This window comes from Podarcis raffonei, chromosome 5 (genome assembly GCF_027172205.1).
Source record: "Podarcis raffonei isolate rPodRaf1 chromosome 5, rPodRaf1.pri, whole genome shotgun sequence".
NCBI classification, from domain to species: domain Eukaryota; kingdom Metazoa; phylum Chordata; class Lepidosauria; order Squamata; family Lacertidae; genus Podarcis; species Podarcis raffonei.
Window position 1 is genome coordinate 47,617,755 of NC_070606.1, and position 21,189 is coordinate 47,638,943.

The 21,189-nt window shown below is 41.8% G+C and overlaps 1 protein-coding gene across 10 annotated transcripts in view; it reads right to left on the reverse strand.

Moving 5' to 3' along the window:
* TACC2 (transforming acidic coiled-coil containing protein 2) overlaps positions 1-21,189 on the reverse strand; it is a 161,921-nt gene that overhangs the window by 74,747 nt on the left and 65,985 nt on the right. For 9 of the 10 annotated variants that reach the window (XM_053389000.1, XM_053389001.1, XM_053389005.1 and 6 more), the window contains one exon: positions 13,859-13,999. In XM_053389000.1, coding sequence (XP_053244975.1) covers positions 13,859-13,999 — 141 coding nt within the window. Of the gene's footprint in view, positions 1-943; positions 1,224-13,858; positions 14,000-21,189 lie in introns of those variants that run through there. The other variant, XM_053389008.1, reaches the window with a different exon arrangement.

The window sequence follows — 21,189 nt, forward strand, 5'->3', positions numbered from 1 at the left end:
GGTTTTTTAAATTTAAAGAATGCCATAAAATAGGTGTTACACTTAAAATGAATTGATTGAGCTCATCTTTGGCACCAGGTGACACAGATTAAGACATTGCCCCAAAACAATGCATATTGAAGATGCACTAATTGCAGGACATACTGAGTAATCCAGGCCTATACACCTGAAACAAGAAAAGGCCCTTCTAAGAAGTTCAATTAAAAACCAGAGTCTGGTATATTTGATTAAATTTGCAGTGTTAGAAAACAGATACTTGGCGAAATGAACTGATAAATCCATACGTGTGTGTGTGTGTGTGTGTGTGTGTGTGTGTGTTCCCATCCAAACTAAAGATGACAAATCAATTTAAATCCTAGGAAGTACAAGCCTGCTTTTATATTCATGAACAAAACTCTCTATTTTACCCTTGCTGAGGAAGTTGAATATATCATTTTGAAGGAAAATCAGAAATTGTAAGTTGTTAAAAAAAATAATCCACCAATGATCTAGACACATGGGATGTGAATGGGGAGAACGCTCAGGGTGGAGGGAAGGAAAGCCCTGGAAACACAGTGAAATCAACCTACATGCTGTGCATTTTAAATAGAGGCATTTTTCACTGAAAATGGTGATGGGCTTGATTGATTATGTCTGCGGAATGTGTAAGAAGCAAACAAATGGGTACACACAGCAACTGCACTGAACAATATAAAAGGACTCAAGATGCATTCCTCCTACCAAAATTCCTACATGCTACCCAAGCATTTTTAAAAATTAATTTAAAAAAAAATCAGGGTTGAAACCCGATGAAACCTGAGCTGTGTCTTGAATCAGCCAGAATGCACAGAATTACACAAAGACTGTCAACGTAAGGCAGCCTCTTTAAACAGCTACTCGCTAACGTTTCAGTGCCTGCTGCTGTACTGGAGGAAGGAAAGGTGGAAAGCAATTCCATACTTACATGGCCTCGGATGGCTCCCGAATCAGGCTACTTGTCTGTGCCTGCTGCAGAGACTGAGACCCTCCCATCCTCAGCGTGCCCTTGTGCTGGAGCTAGCAGCAAGCCGGGCCAGCTTCCTCCTTAATTCCACCAGCAAAAAGCCCAGGGAGATCGGACCGTAGAGGCTGCAATGCTGCAGTGCAGATGAAAACAGCTGCTTGCATCAGGGGCAGCAGCAGCCGACACACTTTAAACGGCAGCTTCTCTTCTCTGAACTGTTGCCAGGTTCCTTTCCTGACACCCCCAACTCCCCCCCCGTCCCCCGCTTCTATTTTTCTTCCTCTTCGCTCAAAAGAAAATTGATTGAGAATAAATAAATGTGCCGGCTATTGTGTGATGCAACCAGCAACGTTGAGGCTAGATACTGGGCAAGTGTCTTTTAGAAAAATAACGAGGTCTATGGCTATTCCAAATGGCTTGAGAGAGATGGGGGGGAGAGAAAAAGAAAAATTAAGACCCTCCCTTTAAAGCACACATTGTCAGCTACTGTGGATCCCTAAGGACTCCCAGGCAGGACCATTGCATTGTGTTGACTCAGCTGATTTGAAATGCAAATCTGTTTGCATGCCACGTCCTGCATGTGCCTCTCTGTTTTGACAGCAAGCACCCGCATATATTTCGGAACAGTAAACAATGGAGGAGATTCATATGTAGGATTGTTTAAAGCCTTGTTTCCCTCCCCGCATTTTCAAACAAAAGAGCTCATCCCTCTTTCAGGAATGGAATCTTCCACCAGGAAAGTAGGGAGAACATGAAGAGCCAAAGTAAACAAGGCAATGTGTGAGTATAGAGGGGAGCAGATTGGTACAGAGATATTATTATATTTAATCTTGCTTAAAGGCGAGATGACAGGGTGACAAGGAACTGGGGCTGCGGAGGGGGGGGGGAGATACCGAGTAAGAAGATTCACTGATGAATTAATCTAGTGAGTGTAGTAGCTGGATAGTCAGAAAGATATGAGAGCTGAATCTTTTAAGAGAGCAGCCTAATTGCACAGAGACCATGACCGTTTGATTATTGTTTCCATGCATCTCTCTCCCTTGTCAAGTTTGACAATAGAAGATACCACTGCACATTTCATGCTACCATGTCTGGCCAAATAAAAATAAAAATCAGGTTCTTCTCTCTCTCTCTCTCTCTCTCTCTCTCTCTCTCTCTCTCTCTCTCTCACACACACACACACACACACACACACACAAATGTTCATATATTGCAGAGTAGAAAAAATATCAGAGGCAATGCTGGTTAATTGACAGCTCCAGTGACAAAGCACAGATACAAACACAGCATAGGTGCAGCAAATTTGCTAGAGAGAGAAGAAAAGGGTGAGGCACACTGAAATAAATCCCCAAACATTTCTAGGTTTAGAAGTACAACTTGAGAAGCTCTGTCTCAGTCCAGACACCATGCCAAATCATAGTTAAGGAAACTTCAACTACAGTTTTAAAAGATGTCTGAACTATGGTCAGGAAACCACTACCAACAAGTCTGAAGTGGGTCAGCAATCTATCTTTTGGACTTCCTGCTTCAGTCGCTCAGTTTTACTTCTATGCAGCATCTGAATCGGAGAACACTTGAGACCAAACAAGTTCTAGAGCAGTGTCTGGAGTAAGTGATGGGCTGGGTGAGGGTCAATAAACAGAAGACCAAAGCCCTGTGGGTGAACAGTGCCCAAGTTCAAGAAAGTGGCAGGTTCTCTGTTCCTGATGGGGCTGCATTCTCCCTGGAGGAATAGGTACGTAGCTTGGAAGTACTCTTAGATCCATCACTGTCGCTGGACCCCTAAGTGTTCTCAGGGGCTAACAGTGCTTTTCCACAACTTCAGCTGCTATGCCAATTACAGCCTTTCCTCAACAGGAATAGCTTGGCCACAGAGCTGCAGTCCTTGGTAACCTCTAGACTGCACTATTACAAGTCTAAGTGAAGCTACCCTTGAGACTGGTTCATAAATTGCAGCTAGTGCAGCCTGACTTTTGACTGGAATAGCTGCACATCAGCATATTATACCACATGCTGAAAGCTATGCACTGGCTGCCAGTACGTTACTGACCTAGGTTCAACATATTACTATTAGTGCATAAAGCCCTAAATGGCCAGGGACCAGGTTAGCTGAAGGACCACATTTCTCCTTTATACACTAGCCAGAACACTGTGAGTATCTGGAGAAGTCCTCTTGACTGTCCCAGGTAGTTTGGTTTCTAGGTGAATGATTTGGAATTTTATTCCTACTGAAAACAGACAGGTACCTACAATCTCAATATTCCATTGCCTGCTGAAAATATATCTGTTTCACCAAAGATTTTTGAAGAATTAATTTGATTCAGTGCTGGTCACTTGTTCAGTATTTTATGATGTCAAAATTCTAAGATTTTAATGGTTTGGTCCCCCCCCCCATTTTTAAATGGGTTGACAGCTTATATTCTTATGTACGAATAAAAAGTTATTGTTTCTGCTCTACCTTTAGGTCCATATGCTCAAAATGGGCCTTTAGAAAATTCCACTATCAGAGGTTGTCTCATCCTGCTTGTTACAGATAAATTGCAATACTGAATAACCAGTTGGTGCTTATTTCAGTGTCAGAAGAACTTACAAGTGCATAGGGATTAATGAAAGAGGAAGTATGGATAAACCTTATCATGTGCAAAAAAACAATTATTAGAAAGGATGAGAAGGTACAATAGTGTAACCCAAGTTGTATTCTGTAAAGGTAAAGGTAAATGACCCCTGGATGGTTAAGTCCAGGGGAAAAGGTGACTATGGGGTTGCAGCGCTCATCTTGCTTTCAGGCTAAGGGAGCTGGCCTTCCCTTCCTTCCACAGCGGTACCTATTTATCTACTCACACTGGTATGCTTTCGAACTGCTAGGTTGACGGGAGCTGGGACAGAGCAACAGGAGCTCACTCCGTCATGGGGATTTGAACTGCTAACCTTCCGATTGGCAAGCCCAAGAGGCTCAGTGGTTTAGACCACAGCACCACCCGTATCCACTGGTAGACCCCAGCAGTGGAACCTAGGGTCCAGCACGTAACAAAAGTCTCCCATCTAAGACTACATGAATAAGAGCTTATATTTTCTGGCTAGTTTCATCAAATCTATTACAAAAACACACCCAAATAAACCACACTGGTTTTATTCTGCGGGGGAACAATCCTACTCTCAGACATGCATAATTTCCCTATAACAAGAGGTTCAAAAGGCCCTGAGAGAATTTTACTTTTCAACCCCAACGTGCTTGGATATAGCAGAAAAGGATGCAGTTATAGTCCCATACAACATAAATTCCACACATCAAAATACAAAACAAAACTATAGCTTTCTAGCATACACCGCTAGAGCAGAAGGCAAAACAGGGCCACTGCATTGTATTATTGCATATTGTTCCTAACTGAAAACAGCAACATAAACATTGGCATAAAGAAAAACATATTCTACAGTCTTCCTTTTTCACGCCCATTTTCAACAAAGCGCTACCAGTACCATTTATTTGCCCTTAAACCTTCTATGCCTATTGATGGCAATGAGGGTTTTGTTTGTTCCTTTTGTTCTTGTGCTTAATTCACAAGCAACACACATTCTAACCGAAAACACATATGTGTCATGCTGTCATTAGTAAATGGGCTACTGGAATAGTTCTTTAGAGCTAGGTCTAGTTCTTGTGTAACACACATTAGCAAAAGGAGAGAGAGAGCTGAAAGAAGAGAAACAGAATCTGGTTATCATGCAGCAGAAAAAAGTATTTGCTCATAGTCTCTTCCTCCTCATCCTGATTAGAGAGGAGGCCAGCTATATATCCAGTACCACCAAAGAGCTAACAAACATAAGATACAGAAATCTGACAGGGATAGTTCAGGGTTGTTCATACGCATTTACGGTAAAACAAATGGAAGTGGGGAAAGCTGCCAAAGCTTGCAATGAACAATACGGCAAATACTATTCATAATATTCTCTTGTTCAGCTAGGTTTGGCTACCAGTTGAAAACCATAAAGAAATCATACATTATTTCCAGAAAACTGTGTTCAGTTACAAGGATGAAAGTCTGCAGCCAGCTTGATGCAGGAAATCTAATTATTACAATGGTACTCTTCAGGACTTAAAACATGAATCCATGAAATTGTCAGGTGCAAAGAAATCTAATGGGTCATGTCACTTGCTGACAGAGTCCCCTAGAAGATTGCCACTGCTCCAAGGCAGGTCCTTAACCTGAGAAACATTTTTCAACACTGGGGTTACCACAAGGTGCAAGAGAGCTGCCAAAACAGATGCCCACAGGTCTAAATTTGTTCTGCTGGATCATACCTGGCCATTGAGGAATAAAAGTGACCTCAAAACATTCGTTTTATAGACTCAACAGTTATACTACCAATATTGGTGCTTGTCTTATTTGCTGCAGCCTTTGACCCTTTACTTTGTGCTTCTCCCAAACATCGTCTTGCACATCCCTTCAAACCTGAGAAATGGGCTTATTTTCACTGGGTGCATTGCTCAATACTAAGAAACAATAGGCATGCTCACACCTGTCAAACTAGGATACATTGCACAAATGTTATGATCGACAAAGTCGCACTCTCATTCCCAGTGATCCCACCATATTCTCCCAATACTTGCTTCAATGTAACTTTGGGAGTTAAGGTTGTTGTTCAACCTTTATCAATGATTAACAACAACACCAGAGGGACACTGTTAATATTTAAAATAAACTACCATCCCAGAGTTTAAACATTTTGCCTCTTTGTGTCAAAGAACAACACCCCCCCCCCAAATCCCTTCTTTGTAGCACTTTTTAAATATCTGAAGGCTGCTGTCACATCCCCCTCAGAGCCAAATTATATGTGTCAGTGGCATATCTGTAGGTTTAAACACAGAACTGTCCCAACTGAAATATGCAGTGTTGGCTTCGACTATTTTAAAAAGTAGTCTGCTAGTGATGGCTGCAGAATTGGTGTGCAGATGAGCCCTGCAAACTTCTCCCCCTCTCCACAGGCTACCATATCAGAGATCAATAGATGTACACATGCAGAAAAGCAATATTTCCTAGTGATACAAAATAGATCAGCCTTTACCAATCTGGTACCCTCTAGAAATTGTGGACATGGATCAGTGGCCATGCTGGTTGGGGCAGATAACAGCTGTAATCCAACAACATCTGGAGGGTACCAGGTTGTGGAAGACTGATATAGGTTATGTTTCTATTGTATGGACTCTAAATTATTTTGTTCTATTGTTACTCAGATCAAAAAGCTGCAAAAAAGGAAGGATTCTAGCAGCATCAGCAAGAACACACAGCGAATGATACCTCTACAGCACAACCTTCAACCATTTGGGGAGAAGCACCTGCTATCTGTCGCAAGAGACCTCTAACCGAATCCAACTCTAGTGAGAGATGTTTAGTTTTAGTTTTTGGGTTTTTTAAAAAACCATGTGTAGTAATGCACCAGTTTAGACTTATGTCCCCAAAGTCACAGCAAAGTAAACAAAAGACATGTGAAAATGATGCCTTCCGGACATACCTAGTGATTTCAATCTTCCAAAGGAGACCTTTTATTAGTTACAAATGATAAAGAAAAGGGATGTCATTTTTTAAGCACTGCTGTTTTAATTGCAGGTAGATGACTCTTGTGAAATTGTTCCTTAATGAATGTTATTATTTTACATTATATTTGTATTCACTCAGTTATTGCAAACTGTTTCGTGAATACTCCCCTTAAAAAGAGGGGTCATTAACAATGATCTCTGTGCTCCTCACCAATTCTGTGGGTTTTCTCAACACCCCCCAACCATTTGAGGGAGGTGGAGTGGCCCAGGGTGGGCAGGAGAAGGGGGGGAGCCCTGTTGCGCAATTGGAAAGCCCTGTGCTACACATTTAACTTGCATGGCCACAGTTTAGATGGTAGCCAGCTAGCCACAATCACTCAAATTGAATGCATACAAGGCAGAGACCTCTCACATGGGCTTTGGGAGGCTCTTGCAAGATCTCAGATGGTTCTGTGATATCTCACGAGAGACTCCAAAGCCCATGAAAGAGCCTTCCGGAGCCCAGGAAGAAGAAGAGAGTGCTTGCAAGGGAGGTAAGATTTGTTTGGCATGCTGGTTTTTGAAAAGTAGGGATGCTCATATGGGGGGAATTCCAGGATTTTTCAAACTACAGTGGTACCTCTGGTTAAGAACTTAATTCGTTCTGGAGGTCCGTTCTTAACCTGAAACTGTTCTTAACCTGAGGTACCACTTTAGCTAATGGGGCCTCCTACTGCTGCCGCGCGATTTCTGTTCTCATCCTGAAGCAAAGTTCTTAACCCGAGGTACTATTTCTGGGTTAGCGGAGTCTGTAACCTGAAGCGTCTGTAACCAGAGGTAACACTGTATACTGAACTTAGAATTTCTTTCACTGCCACAGAACCCAAACCTGGGATGAACTGTCCCATTAATAATTCCCCCTTGTCAACAGTCCATTGACTGTTTTCAGTTTTCTTCCCCCAAATACTTTTGCCACACAGAGCTTTGGAGTTGGTAAGAGATTATGTTTCCTGTGTCTAGTTTAAGAGAATCTTCATGCCAACTCCTTACAGAGTTCTTGTTTCAGTGGGGTGGGGCGCATTCAACATGCAGGCTATCAAATGAAAATGCTTCTTTTATAAACAACAGTTTAAAAAGTATTTTAAACCGATGGGTTTTTCTTGCAATTGTTCAGATCTGACAAATGGCTGATGTGGATGGATCATACCCTGAATTCAGGGTATGCAATGCCTCGGAATGAACTTTGTACAGTTTCAAAGAATATAAATATCACATTCTTTTATCCAAACCTTCCTTCAAAGAGCTCAAATGGCATAGATGGTATCCCTTCCTCCACCAGCCCTACCCTCTGCTCACTAGGTCACTCAAAGAGCTTCATTTCTCCATTGTTAAAAATGTTAAGAGTGGCACTAAGGGATACCACACACTGTACAAGAAATTATTGACCAGTACTGTTGCCCTATTCAGCACCACTACTGCTTAATGGTATTTTTAAACCTCGCTAATTAATCAGGGTCATTAACAAAACAAGATGCCTCCGCACACAAAACCTATCCAGCCTTCTGCTATTGAATACCTGGAAAGAGTGTCATTTCATTACTGATATGGATCTGAGAATAGAGACAGCAGCCCTAATTATTCAAGGCATCCTTTTGTACCTTTCCGTTCTCTTTAACCTTTGATTATTCCCTTGACATGGTAAAAGGGGCGGGGAATCAATGTGATTTTTGGAGTGAAGTCTTTGGGATAATCATTGTGCAAACAAGAAATAAAAACATGAAATAAACAAGAAATTGTGCAAACAAGAAATAAAAATGTGAATGAAAGTGCATTTAAGTGACAATCTGCAAAAGATTCCTTTGTTGCTAGTAAGATCGCCTGGCTGAATTTTGAGTTTTGCTACCCATAGGAGGAAGGATGTTTTATTGTTTCATTAAATTGGATTGGTGAAGACCAGGGATTAAGGGGATTGTTCCAACATTGTTGGAGACCTTTTTATGGCTACCAGAGGCCCAGTATTTCAAAAGGATATATGATCATTCAGATTGCTTTCCCAATTCCAGCATTTATCTGAAACGGAGACCGCACAGCTGTTGCACTGCACTATGCAAAAAGAAATGAGTGGACTTTACAAGCCAGTTTCCCAGAAGAGGGGATATTAACTGCACTGACATAGTATCTTCTGCTAAGATCACTAGCTCAACATCCCATGGAGTTTCTTTTCTTCAAGAAAGTCCACAATCCTTGATTCAGTGGTGTGTGGGGAGAGATGTGGTTTTGGACACATGATCACCATGACTGTTTTTTAGTGGTATATTACTTGAAGTGTGTTACCAGAAATGAGTACTTCAAAAATGCTACAATATGTGGACAACTATAGCTGCCGTAAGTCCAGGAAAAGGGGCTAAATCCATAGTTTCTGTTTTCATGCAATGTTAAACTTATAAAACGTGCATCTACGCATGTGTGTGCGCATGACGATGATAATCATTATTAAATCTATATACCTCTTAATTGCCAAGTTGGCTTTTAAGTGGTTTACAAGTATAGATCAATTACAGAAAATACAAACACATACAATTCAATTGAAATAATTTCAATAAGGTATTAAAACAAATTTCTGCAATTCACAAAAGACAAGAGCAAAAACAGCAGTTTAAACTATTCAAGCTGGATATCCAAAGCAAGGGAATGCTTGTCTAAATAGCTGTGTCTTCAAGAGCCAGTAGAATGCCCATACTGATGAGGCCTCTCATATTTCAGCAAGGACAAGGTTCCAAAACACTGGTGCCACCAGTGGGGGGGGGAAATCCTGTCTCTGGGTTACCACAAACAGACAACCACCAGGCTGAGGAGAAAGGAACCAGGTTCCATTTGTTGATCTTAACGTCCTTACGAGACGACCTTTTAAAACTAGAATTTATTGTCTGCTTCTGAGAGGACAAGCTGAGGGAGCTTAATATAAGATGAGACGTTCTCTTCTGACAGGCATCCCTATCATTTCTTTCATGATTTATACATGTAACCAAATGTGGCTTCACACACATGTGTATACATGAACAAAGACATGCGTTTCTCACAGCTCCTCTCAGTGCACAACTATGGAAATTCTAGACTTAAGCAAACCTGTAGTAGTATGTTGGAAACGTACGTATAATCCTGAAAAGAAACTGACCCAACTAGACAAATAGCATAATAGAATCTTAGAAATGTACAGCTGAAAGGGACCCTGAGGGTCATTTAGTCCAACCTCCTGCAATGCAGGAATCTCAACTAGATCATACATGACAGATGACGATCCAATCTCTGCTTAAAAACCTGGAGGAAGGTGTCTACGCTTTCCTACTCTGTGTGGGATGACTTCTATATCCATCAAACAGATCAAGCCTGGAGACAGAAATAAGGGACTGTCTGGTCAATACACCCCACCCAGACCCATATCTGGCAGAGCCCATTTAAAATAAAAGTTACAGCTTCTATGGACACAAACCATTAATGTAACTCTCTTTCACACTAATACAAGAGTCACAAAGGCAAAGCTCTTTGGGGATGGGGCTGCTGCTTCTAGGTCTCATGTTAAAAACCCTACTACTGCTATTCTTAATATAGGACTATAAAATGACTTCAGAATACGAAATAGTTTGCAAAAGGTTATCCCATTCACATGCCAGATTGCCCTAGTTACAAATGGCTCTAAATGTGAGACATCTACTTTCTATGCAATTACTTTGAATTGCTTATTTGACAGGATGGGGAGCACTTTCACATTTTTCTGCGAAATGCGGAATCTTTACCAGACAACTTTGATTATAGTGGCAAATAATCATTAGGCTGTAATGTATTTGCTTTTCATGAGAGTGTACAAATGTTGTTTGATATTTTCACCCTTTGGGAAATCCCAGTGGGGGAAACTATACACACACACACACACACACAATATCATCAGTAACAATCTGGCTCAAGAAAGAATGCATACCAATATTTCTCTTTATTCAAAAGGAGATTATTACTGGCATGACTTTTATCTCACTGAGATCTTATAGTACGTCCAATTAGAGAGGGGGGGGATGCTGACTGTGCCCTCTCTCTCCTTGCTCTTTCTATATTTGCATCCTCATAATTTTTCATTTTGCAATTACTAATCTATCAACACTGAGGGGGCCAGGCCGCCTGCCAACAGATCTTGAGGGGTCGAAGGCACCTTGGCCCCCTGGAGGTGGAGGTGGGTTGCTAGAGAGCATTCTCTGTGGCAGCTCCTAGTTGCAGGACCCCCTCCCCACAGAGGTGTGTCTCGTAACTTCACTACACTGATTTCGGCAAATGCTGAAGACACACTTTTTTACCCTTACCCGAGATGTGTATTTTTAGGGTTTCTCCTATTTTTGTGGTTGTAAGTTGCTTTGAGCTGCTTTTAATACTGTATTTTAAATTGCTGTGACCTGTCCAGGGACCTTAGGATGAAGGCTATGTAATAAAAGTAAAATAATAATAATAATAATAATAATAATAATAATAATAATAATAATATAGCAGCAAAATATCTCAGGCCAGGCCTGTGTAGTTTCGGTCCCTTTCCTGTCTTATTTATTGAGAGTGTGATGTCAAAATGATGGTTTCTAAAATAGCATATAAGAATACAAATATTAAGAAAATGCAGGGATTCCTTCTTGTCTAAATGGCTATGAAACTTACAAAAGCTCAACAAATCATTTAATCCTGCCAACGCTTTTGAGATCACCATATTCTTTTCTCCTACCTATTGTATGCTTTAGATCACAAAGGGAGGAGAGAACGAAATCCAGAGCGATACACAGCAATCTCTCCAGAAAGGCACTTGTGTAGAGGACAAAGTATTAGCACTAAGTGCTTGGAAATACGGATCAATTCCCTTTAGAAAAACGACACTGGCAATGAAATCCAATAGAACCCCCCATGACGCTGTCGCACTCTTCCCGCTAATGTAGAGCAACATTAAGCACAACATGACCAAGAACAAGCCACTGGTGTTTTTGGTCTGCTACAGCGCATTTCAGGGGGCAGTTTGAACGCATGCTTCACATAGTCTACATCATTCATGCAGCCCTGAGATATCTGACCTCCTGCTGCTATTCAACGAATTGGAAGCAACGACAACCTATCACTTTTTTAATGTGCGATTTCCATTTCTGCTAATTGAGGCATGATAGATGCCTGCATTTCTTGCGGATTCTGGCAACACATAGGGCAGTTGTCACAAGCTGCCAGCTTGAATTGGTGGGGTGGAAGAAGACATGTCCTCCAGGGAATGCATGGCTCAATATTCTCCATTCCACCGCATGACCTTTCCATTAATAGGGGTGCAAATTCATAAGTCACATAGCTGTTAATCAGCATCAACACTGATGTTCTCTTTATTTATTTTTTTGCACCTGACACAGACGTGAGCATGTGTCTCATTTCAGCCTGGTTAAAGGGAAAATTATAGTCAAAGCAAAGCCCTTTGATTCCGGATTAGAAAATCTTTCAGCACATCCTGATTCATAGCTGGCTTTTGTGATCACAGAAAACATCTGGACAAGGGTTCCATGGAAGCAAAAGGAATGGCCCTGTCGGCAACTGATGTGATGTAATGCTGAGGTCCTGCATGTTTGGGTTATAATTTGTACTCTTTGTTAGCTAAAATGATTTAGGGTGGGGGGGGGGAGAAGAGTCTATTTTAGTGAAATTTATTCCAGGTGGCATATATAAATAAGGGTAACAATTTCAGATTTCAGTTGCTAATTGACCGCTAAACAATTAAAGTATGTTTTTTTAGTTTGACATCAGGCTTTGAAGGTTGCAATCCTTACCCCTGATTTATAGGCATGGATCGGAGGCTCTGCCATGATGCTCCCACTGCAGCTGTGTAAAGTAAGGCATCGTGGGGGGGGGGGGAGCTGGGCCAACTAGGGATCTGCTGCATCCTAAGAGTTCATTCTCTAGAGAGAATCTCAATTTAGGTCCTGCTTCTGCAGCAGTCTGGACTTGGCATAGCACATAAACTATCTAAAAAAAAAAGCCCAAAACTTCTGCCCTGACTGCTCCGTTTTGCCCTGCTTCTCCCCAGTTAGAGTTGTGATTGCTCTGCTCATAGGTTTTTCACAGTATTAACTGTGAAATATGGGGTTGCTATTTTTTGAGCACATTAAACAGTTTATTAGTTATTAAACTGAAAGAGCTTCACTATTGACAAGAAAACTCTTCTTTAGTATTTTTCTTTCCTGCAAGCTCTGCAGCAGTAATACTATCTATTGCAGTAATGCAACAGAATCAAAATAACAACAAAACAAACAAGTTCAAATACTATCAAGTTTTGCAATCGTACAATCTTAGCAATGCATTTACTGCATATGAACTGACTACAATCATATTCAGTTCCCTTTCTCCTTATTGCTAGAAGGAAGCCCATAGGATTTAATCCCACAATACAAACCATCTGTTTGGAAACAAACTTGTAGGAAACTTCATCTTTATTCTTATTTTTATTCAAGTTTGGCAGAGGAGAAGGTAGCCAGGGTGCTTGTGAAACCAGCACCATTTCCTTCAGTCTCAGACCCACTGATTAACATTTGTACCAAAGTTAACAAACTTTAGTCAAATTGTCTGCCATCTACATCTATTAAAATGCATATGATTGTTAAGCATGGATCCGGGTGGCGCTGTGGGTTAAACCACAGAGCCTAGAACTTGCCGATCAGAAGGTCGGCGGTTTGAATCCCCACGACGGGGTGAGCGCCCGTTGCTCGGTCCCTGCTCCTGCCAACCTAGCAGTTCGAAAGCACGTCAAAGTGCAAGTAGATAAAGAGGTACTGCTCAGGCAGGAAGGTAAACGGCGTTTCCGTGCGCAGCTCTGGTTCACCAGAAGCGGTTTAGTCATGCTGGCCACATGACCTGGAAGCTGTACACTGACTCCCTCGGCCAATAAAGCGAGATGAGCACCGCAACCCCAGAGTCGGCCATGACTGGCCCTAATGGTCAGGGGTCCCTTTAACTTTACCTTTACCTTTATCATCTTGAGAAGGAGAATTCATTTCTCCGCACTTGGCCAGCTAGAAAACCGTTCAATATCTCAAATAAGAATACAAATAAGAATCCTCCTAGTGGTGCAGCAATCAGACTGCTGGTATATTTGCAAAGCTAAGCAGGGTCCAGGATGGATTCAAATTGGATGGGGAACCACCTGTTGAGATTCCTGCATTGCAGGCTGTTGGACTAGATGACACTTCCAACTCTACACTTCTACGCTACATGCCAACATTTGCAACACAAGTCTCACACACACATACACACACACACACACACGAAGTTTGGCTAAAGAAATCTCTGCTTCAAGGGCTGCACATTACCTCTTGGTTTCTTCTGTCAGGCTTCTGCTCTCTTGGGCAGGCTGCTCTACGTTGGTAGCTGGTTCAGAAGTCAAGGATCTTAAGTCAGGAACAGATGTGCTGGGGCTATTCGTCTCTTGGCAACTACCAGGCTGGGAAATGCTGCAAAATAATTAGTCATTATTATTATAAAAAAACAGTAACATATGTAAAACATAATAAGTGCACATATGTTTTCAACTCTATGGGATAATACCAGAGAAGCTAGATTAACATTGATTCCCATGGTTGGCACCCAGTGGAAAGCCTAAGCCTGATACAGCTAACTAAACAGATGGTGACCTAAACAGAAACTTAACATTTATTTCTATCCCACTTAAATATGTGTGTGTGTGTGTGTGTGTGTGCGCGCGCGCAGTACACAGTACAATATGAAACAAAACCAATGGCATGCACGCACGCACACATGCACACACTCAACCCTCATGATTAAAAAACAATCAGTAAAAATGTATATCTCAGTTTTCTTTATGAAATAAACTCATGACAGATTACAGAAATAACAATAAGCAAAATAAAACCGTTCAGTTTATGATCAAAATAGCCCATATTGTTTAAGTTACTCTCATATACAACTGCAGGATGATGATGATGATGATGATAATAATAATAATAATAATATCAGTATAAAAACAAGGAGACAGAACTTTAAACCCACACTAAAACATCACAAACTAATATGCGTGTTTCAATAGGAATTGCTATATACTTTATTATTGTTGCATTTTTTTGGATTATAAACCATATGGAGTTCCACTGAAAATCAGATGGTCTTAGCACTACACCTGAATGGCTGCTGTAGGGTCCAAGAGAAATCAGCAAGATTGCACTCCTGCTGTCTATTTCTAGGTACAGGTCATGTATCAGAGCAACCAAGGCATTTGCAGTCTCAACATCCAGGCAGCTCCCAAACTGCAAAGGGTCTAAATAATCAGTTTCATCCAGAAACACTTGGACTTAAGCTGTTACTACAAGTTCTGACATACTGCCTATAATTTTAACTGGGTGATAGTCAACTAAATTTTACTCATTCTAGGAGAGCTGGAATTAATGAACTTGATTCACATAGGTCCATTAATTTTAACAGGTCTACTCTGAGTAAAACTTTGTTGACAGGATCCTAAGTAGTGTCGCTACTGCCTATTTAAAAGCAGCAGGAATGACAACCTCTCTGAAGGAGGCACAAAGTATTTCTGACACACACTGAGTTGTAGTTAGACACGATGCAACCAGGGTCAAAAACACAAGTTGTATCCCAGTCCTGTAACAAGGTTATCCACATCCTCAGGCTGAAAAACTAAAAAGTACTCATAAAACCTGACCAGATGGTACCATCGTCACATCTGACTCTAGTAACTGTGATGTCCAAGCACACGCGGGGGGGGGGGGGGCAATTTATCTGTACAGTACAACATACTGCTAATTGTTCACAGAGGGCTATTGAGGATTACGCTAATTACCTGTCAGGAGTCAGAGTCAAAGATCACCACAGCCAATCACAAGCAAACAATCACACCCTAGGCCAACCCCAACCTCTCTCACCACCAAAGGAACACAAGTGAACAACACAAGCAACGCTGACACCAAACTCTACATACATTAAACATAATAGAAACACCGCCACCCGACCCCACCCCCATCCATCTTCCCTCTCTCCACCCCCCCTTTCTTTTTTCTTCTCCCCCTAATGCCTCAACAAATGAAATGGATGTGTAAAAATGTTACATGGAAGAAGAAGAAAAAATACGAGGCACTACACTTCTGTAAAACAAGAAAATCCTTAATAAAAAATATTTTTTAAAAAAAGAGTCAGGTGAAGGTCAGCAATAAAAAAATCACTGGTGTCAGTGAAGGTAACTCTTTATTCAAAGAAATCAAAACAATACAGGCCTAGTGATCCCACCAACTCTTCCCAGGAGGTCTTGCCTCAATGAGGCAGTAGTGAGGACTGAAGGTCCCCGCATTCCTAAGGCTGCCTGTCCCCTCCTCTCCAGGGTTTTTTCCAAGCAATTGGAGACTGTGTCTTCATGCAACCAATCTCTCTCCTCTGTCTTTTCACTTCTCTGCATGTTCTGGGAGACGAGGGGAGAGGGGAGCTGGCTGCGTCAGGAGGGGGATACTCCCTGGATTCTGCAGCAGCCTGTTTCCTCTCTGTCTCCTGGTGCCCCTCCTCTCCAGCCTCTGAATCAGGACTGCTCTCTGCCCCAGCCTCTTCCTGTTCACTAAACCCTGTTGCCTCTTCAGCTTCTGGCGCCTGCTCCTCCCAGTCTGCTGCCTTTTCTCCCTCTGACTACTCATCATTGTCTCACTACCAACCCCCTAGCCCTAAGCCTTCTTCCCCTGGGGGTTCCCTTGGGCGTTCCCTAGCTGGTGCCTCCTATCACTCCTCTGCCAGTCCATGACATTACCTTTACGGTGAATGGTGTGCCATCATTAAAGAAAGCTCCTCTGGCCACCATTGCATCTGCACAAAACTGTCAGAAAAAACCTTGTCCACTGCTATCGCCATATAGACTCTTGCCCTGTCTCCCCCAACCTAGTACCCTCCAGATGCTTGAGCTGTTGACTCAAGTATTTCATTGCCCTAAGCAATTTAATATACCAGGGAGTTGCACCAATTGCACAGTTTTGGTGATGATATCTGGAAGTGATCTGTTGCGCAGGACATCTTCTCATTCCAGAGTGTAACCAGACCATTGACAGAATTGACAGACTTAACTGTGGGAAACAGTGTGAAAGACATGAGGAATCCATCAGGATCCATAAACCTTTGCCCTTGAGAAAGTTGGGGTAGCCAGGAGCCCACAAAATAGAAGCCCACTCCCCCGCCCAAATATATATATATATCCAGAAAACAAGACTTTGGATGAATATGGATTCTTTATGGAGCAGAGTAAACTATATTAAGAAGACGCTAACATCTGAATAATTTTAAATGATGGCAATTCTTCTAACACTTCTCCAAATAACTGTGGGATTGCATTGTTCTACGGTTCCCTATTCCATATGTATTTCAACAAGGGAAAACAAAGTTTTTCAGGTTTCAGTACCAGACAGAAAATGGAGTGCCCTGCAAATGAGGCTTTATAGGTGTATTTTGATACTTCAATTTGCAAGAATCAAAAGTGTGAAAATGCCTCTATTTGTAGGTCAATGAACAGGTGAGTACAGGTGGAGAGAACGCCGTGCATGCATTTTTTGTTATAGGAGTGCCCTCTGTTGTTCAGAGAGCAAACATCACCCTGTTGATAATTTGTAGTCTGGTCATTGCAGCAGTTGTGAGAGGCTGAGCGACAGCAAAAAAAAAGAAAGAAAAAGAAGGAACCACAGGAAACCACCATCAAATGGGTAAACAGAACAATCCTCTTCCACTTAGCTTAAGAGCAAACACTCTGAACAGAAATGTGCTGTGACAAATATGACATTCAAACATGGGCAAATTCCAGAGGGGAAATAGTAGCAGCACCAGAAGAAAAAAAGTATTGTGTGGCACCTTGTTTGTGGCACCATCAGGAGTTTTGCCTGATGGAATGAGCCAGTCTGGGCAAACTTTGCTTGCCTGACACTACAAATCATTTAGGAATTTGAAATGGGGGTGAGAGGGGGGCATGGGAAGCCGCCTATTTAATTCTTTTCAGGACACAAAACTGTCAGCACCATGATTTATGCTCCAGAATGGACATGTGAAGTTTATAATGTGCATACTCCTTTTAAAAATTCAAAACAGTGCACCAGCACATATGGCACATATAAATCAACTCATGAACAAAAACCCAGCTTGTTTTGTTCTCTCCATCTCAAGACCACCTGTGCCACACAAATGTTCTACCCAACTCCAAGGGCAAATTGACCATGATTTACGTAGTATATGGGCATTCTGGTATGCATTGTCCCTGATGGTGATGGGTCATTTGTAACAGATAGTAGAAATATAAAACATATGCAGATTTGCATATCTGCATACATTTTTTTCCTTTTGCATAACTGACTATGCACTGAATGTTTATATTTTGAACTAGCATGGAACATTCTTTTTTATTTATAAGGAAGGCTATGATAGAGGTAAGACTACAGTTTCTCCCTCTCAACCATGGGAGCTAGTAACCTGCTTCTTAAAAAATGAAAGGAGTCTCCAGAGGGCAGAATTATACTGCAGAGAACAAAAGCTTCTCTGCATGTATGTCAAATATGCAGAAGGAAACAACACATATAGCCCTGTTATCTGATCTGCTATCTATTATAGCAAAACAGGGGCAGCAGAAGTACAAGAGGCTGCTATTTAGCATGAGACAAATGGACAGAAGGTTTCTCTGAAATCTATTTCCTTATTATACACCACTGAAGTCAAAGTCTCTTCAGAGTGGGCAAAGCATGCTTTCCTGTAGGTGCCTTTTGAATTCTGGACCTTTAGGTTGTGCTGCCGGCATGGTTTATGTAAACAGGTTTCAGGGATAAAATTTTGTGTGCATTCTTTTTAAAAGGTTACAAACTAGTGTTTCATAGAGTAGGGGAAATATCCAACCTTCATCACCAGTGATGTTGCAGGCATTATCCAGCCAGGTGCTTGTGACACTCAAAACAAATCTTCACAACACCAACAACTTTGATACACTTCAACACAGTGAGATGGTTCAGAACAAAGGCCAAACTATAGTCTGTCATGATTTCCAAACTGATACATTTTGACAAACCCTAGTTATCAAGTGGCCTCATCAGCATCTGAAACTACAATTTGACACAGATTTCCAAATCACAGTTTGAAGGAAGTGTGGTTTGAGATTATATCCTAACCAATAAACCATGGTTTGGTACATTGCCTCACACATAGAAGCCACGCTTCAAGAGAGCATCCAGGAATTATTAGGGAAGGAAGCGCGGGGGGGGGGGGGATAGAAACTGCAGAAACTATGGTTTGCCTATACAGTATGTCTAACCATTACATGTTTTGAAGTCTAAACCACAGTTACTGTCAAATTGTGGTTGGTCTATGTTTGGAAGGGCTGGTTCAGATGTAATGGAAAACATTACATAAGTCACAGAATGCTACAGGCTCGGCCCTCTGTCTCTTTTGGCATACAAGAGATTAAAAACACCCATTTTCAATTTTAAACTAACCACAGCTCCCCCTTGCATGTGAACTCTAGTTAGCTTCAACAAGAGAGGTTCAAACCATGGGTGTGTTCACCATCTAAAGTGGCTAAGCAGAGTTTTGCTGCAGTAAGAGACTGTGGTTCGTTTAAAATCAAAAGTGGGTAGCTTTTAATGCTTTGCACATTAATAAGGAAGAGATGGGGGGGTGCATGAGCCTGAGGCTCATGCATGTAGCAGGAAGCCACAATTTCCTATTTTATCCAGACGAGAATCTCTGAAACAGAGGCACCTTTCCAAATAAAAATATTTGGATCCAGCTCAGCAAGCAAGAGGAAACCGTGCAATTGCCATTCAGTAATCTGGAAAGGCCCTAAAATGCAATGAACTCAAGACATTATTCCTCTCGCTGACCTTTGCTGAACTTATGCATAACCACTAGTATATTTGTTCTCAAGGTATTCATTTCTAGGACCTTGAGGCCACTTCTGAAATCAAGCCCAATGATTAGCTAATGTACATGGCCATACGTATGAGAAACATGCAATTATTCCCTTTACAGTTGCATCCACTGCTTATTTCTTAGTTCCCTTTGGCATTTATTTTTCTTAGCCAAATTTTCCACTGACCTTATATGGTAATAGCATGAAAGATACTGTAAATAGCCATACTGCAGGCTGCATAACACCAACATTACAGCAACTTCAGGCAAGATGTATGAATTTCTAAAATTAAATGATGGGGAACAGATTTTGGAATAACAAGCTGGGCATCAGAAAAGCAGCAACACCAGTGTCAAGATCTCTGTAGCTGAGATTGCAAAATGATTCTCCCTCTCTCTTTTTTCCTAATTATAGGGTATTTAATTTCCAGAACAGCAGAAATATATGGGGTAAACTATCAAGTTGTTGTGGAACATTAACAATAAATATGATTACTGTGACACAAACATTTGTTGGAAAGGGAGCAAGGAGATAGAGATTTTGTGGCCCGGTGGCATCAGAGCAGAACTTACCCAAACTACTGCTTTGCTGCAGCCGTCTCCAAATTACCATTCAGTTCATATATATAATATAATGTTCTTCTATCAGCAACCAGGTACTGTTTGTTCCCAATATCTTAAAAAAGAAATAGGGCAGCCAGCCTTTTTTTTAAAATCTAAAAAAAGTACTCAAATCAATGGTGTCACCTAGAAATGAAACTGGGCCCACAGCGTGCAGATCAAGTTCCTGCATGTGCAGAAAATACTGGAGGGCATTTTGCAGGCAAGAGCCCATTGCCTGCCCCAACGCAGGCCTTCTATATCCCTCATATGATGTGGAGGAATAAGGGTGAGTGTGCTGGCTCTGCTCTCCTGTCCCTCTTTTGTGCCTTTTCACATAGGCTCCCTCTGCAATATAGAACCCTGATTTTCTGGGGTCCCAAATCATACTTCAGAAGTTATCTCTCAAAATCACGGAGGGCAATAGCAAGGCAAGGCCAGCCTTCAACATATGAGGTATTTAGAATGCCCTGGGGCCACATTCCCTTCTGAGCAAGCTTCAAAGGGCCATATGCCACTGGTGGGCTGAGCTAGATGCTAAAGTGGGCGGAGCAAAAAATGTAAATTTTACCTAAGTACAGTAGGCTGGTTTCTACACCCTTCCACCCTTCTCTCTCTTGCATCCAAACAAGAGGCATTCCGAGAATTTGAGGACACATTCCAGTCAGGGGGAAAAACTATGTGCAAAGCAGGGTCAGTGAGGGTTATGGGCTGTGGAGAGTTCCCAGCCCTAGACAGGGAGGCCTAGAGGTCTGCATTCAGACCCCTTTCCTGAGGTTCCCCACCACCAGCCAAAGGTATGAAACGTAAATGCATCAGAGCATGCACAGCACAGCCTGGCGGGCTACATGCACGCAGCCAATGGATGGATGAGGGAGGAGGGCAATTCCAATTCCCACTTTCCCTACCAGGCTGCTGATTGGCAGGAATGCCCGGATCAAACCAGGGCATGACAAGAACCACACCAGCCTGCATCTGTGAGAATTATGCCTCAGCCCAGATGGATCAGGGAGTTGAGGGTTTAAGGCATCACAAGACTATTTGCCGGTTTTGCTGCAGCCAACCCAAGGGCCAAACCATGCACAATGGCAGTGGATCCATGTGCTTAACTATGGATCCAATGCAAAGGAACATGTGCATAACTTTCCTGTAGCCTGGTCAA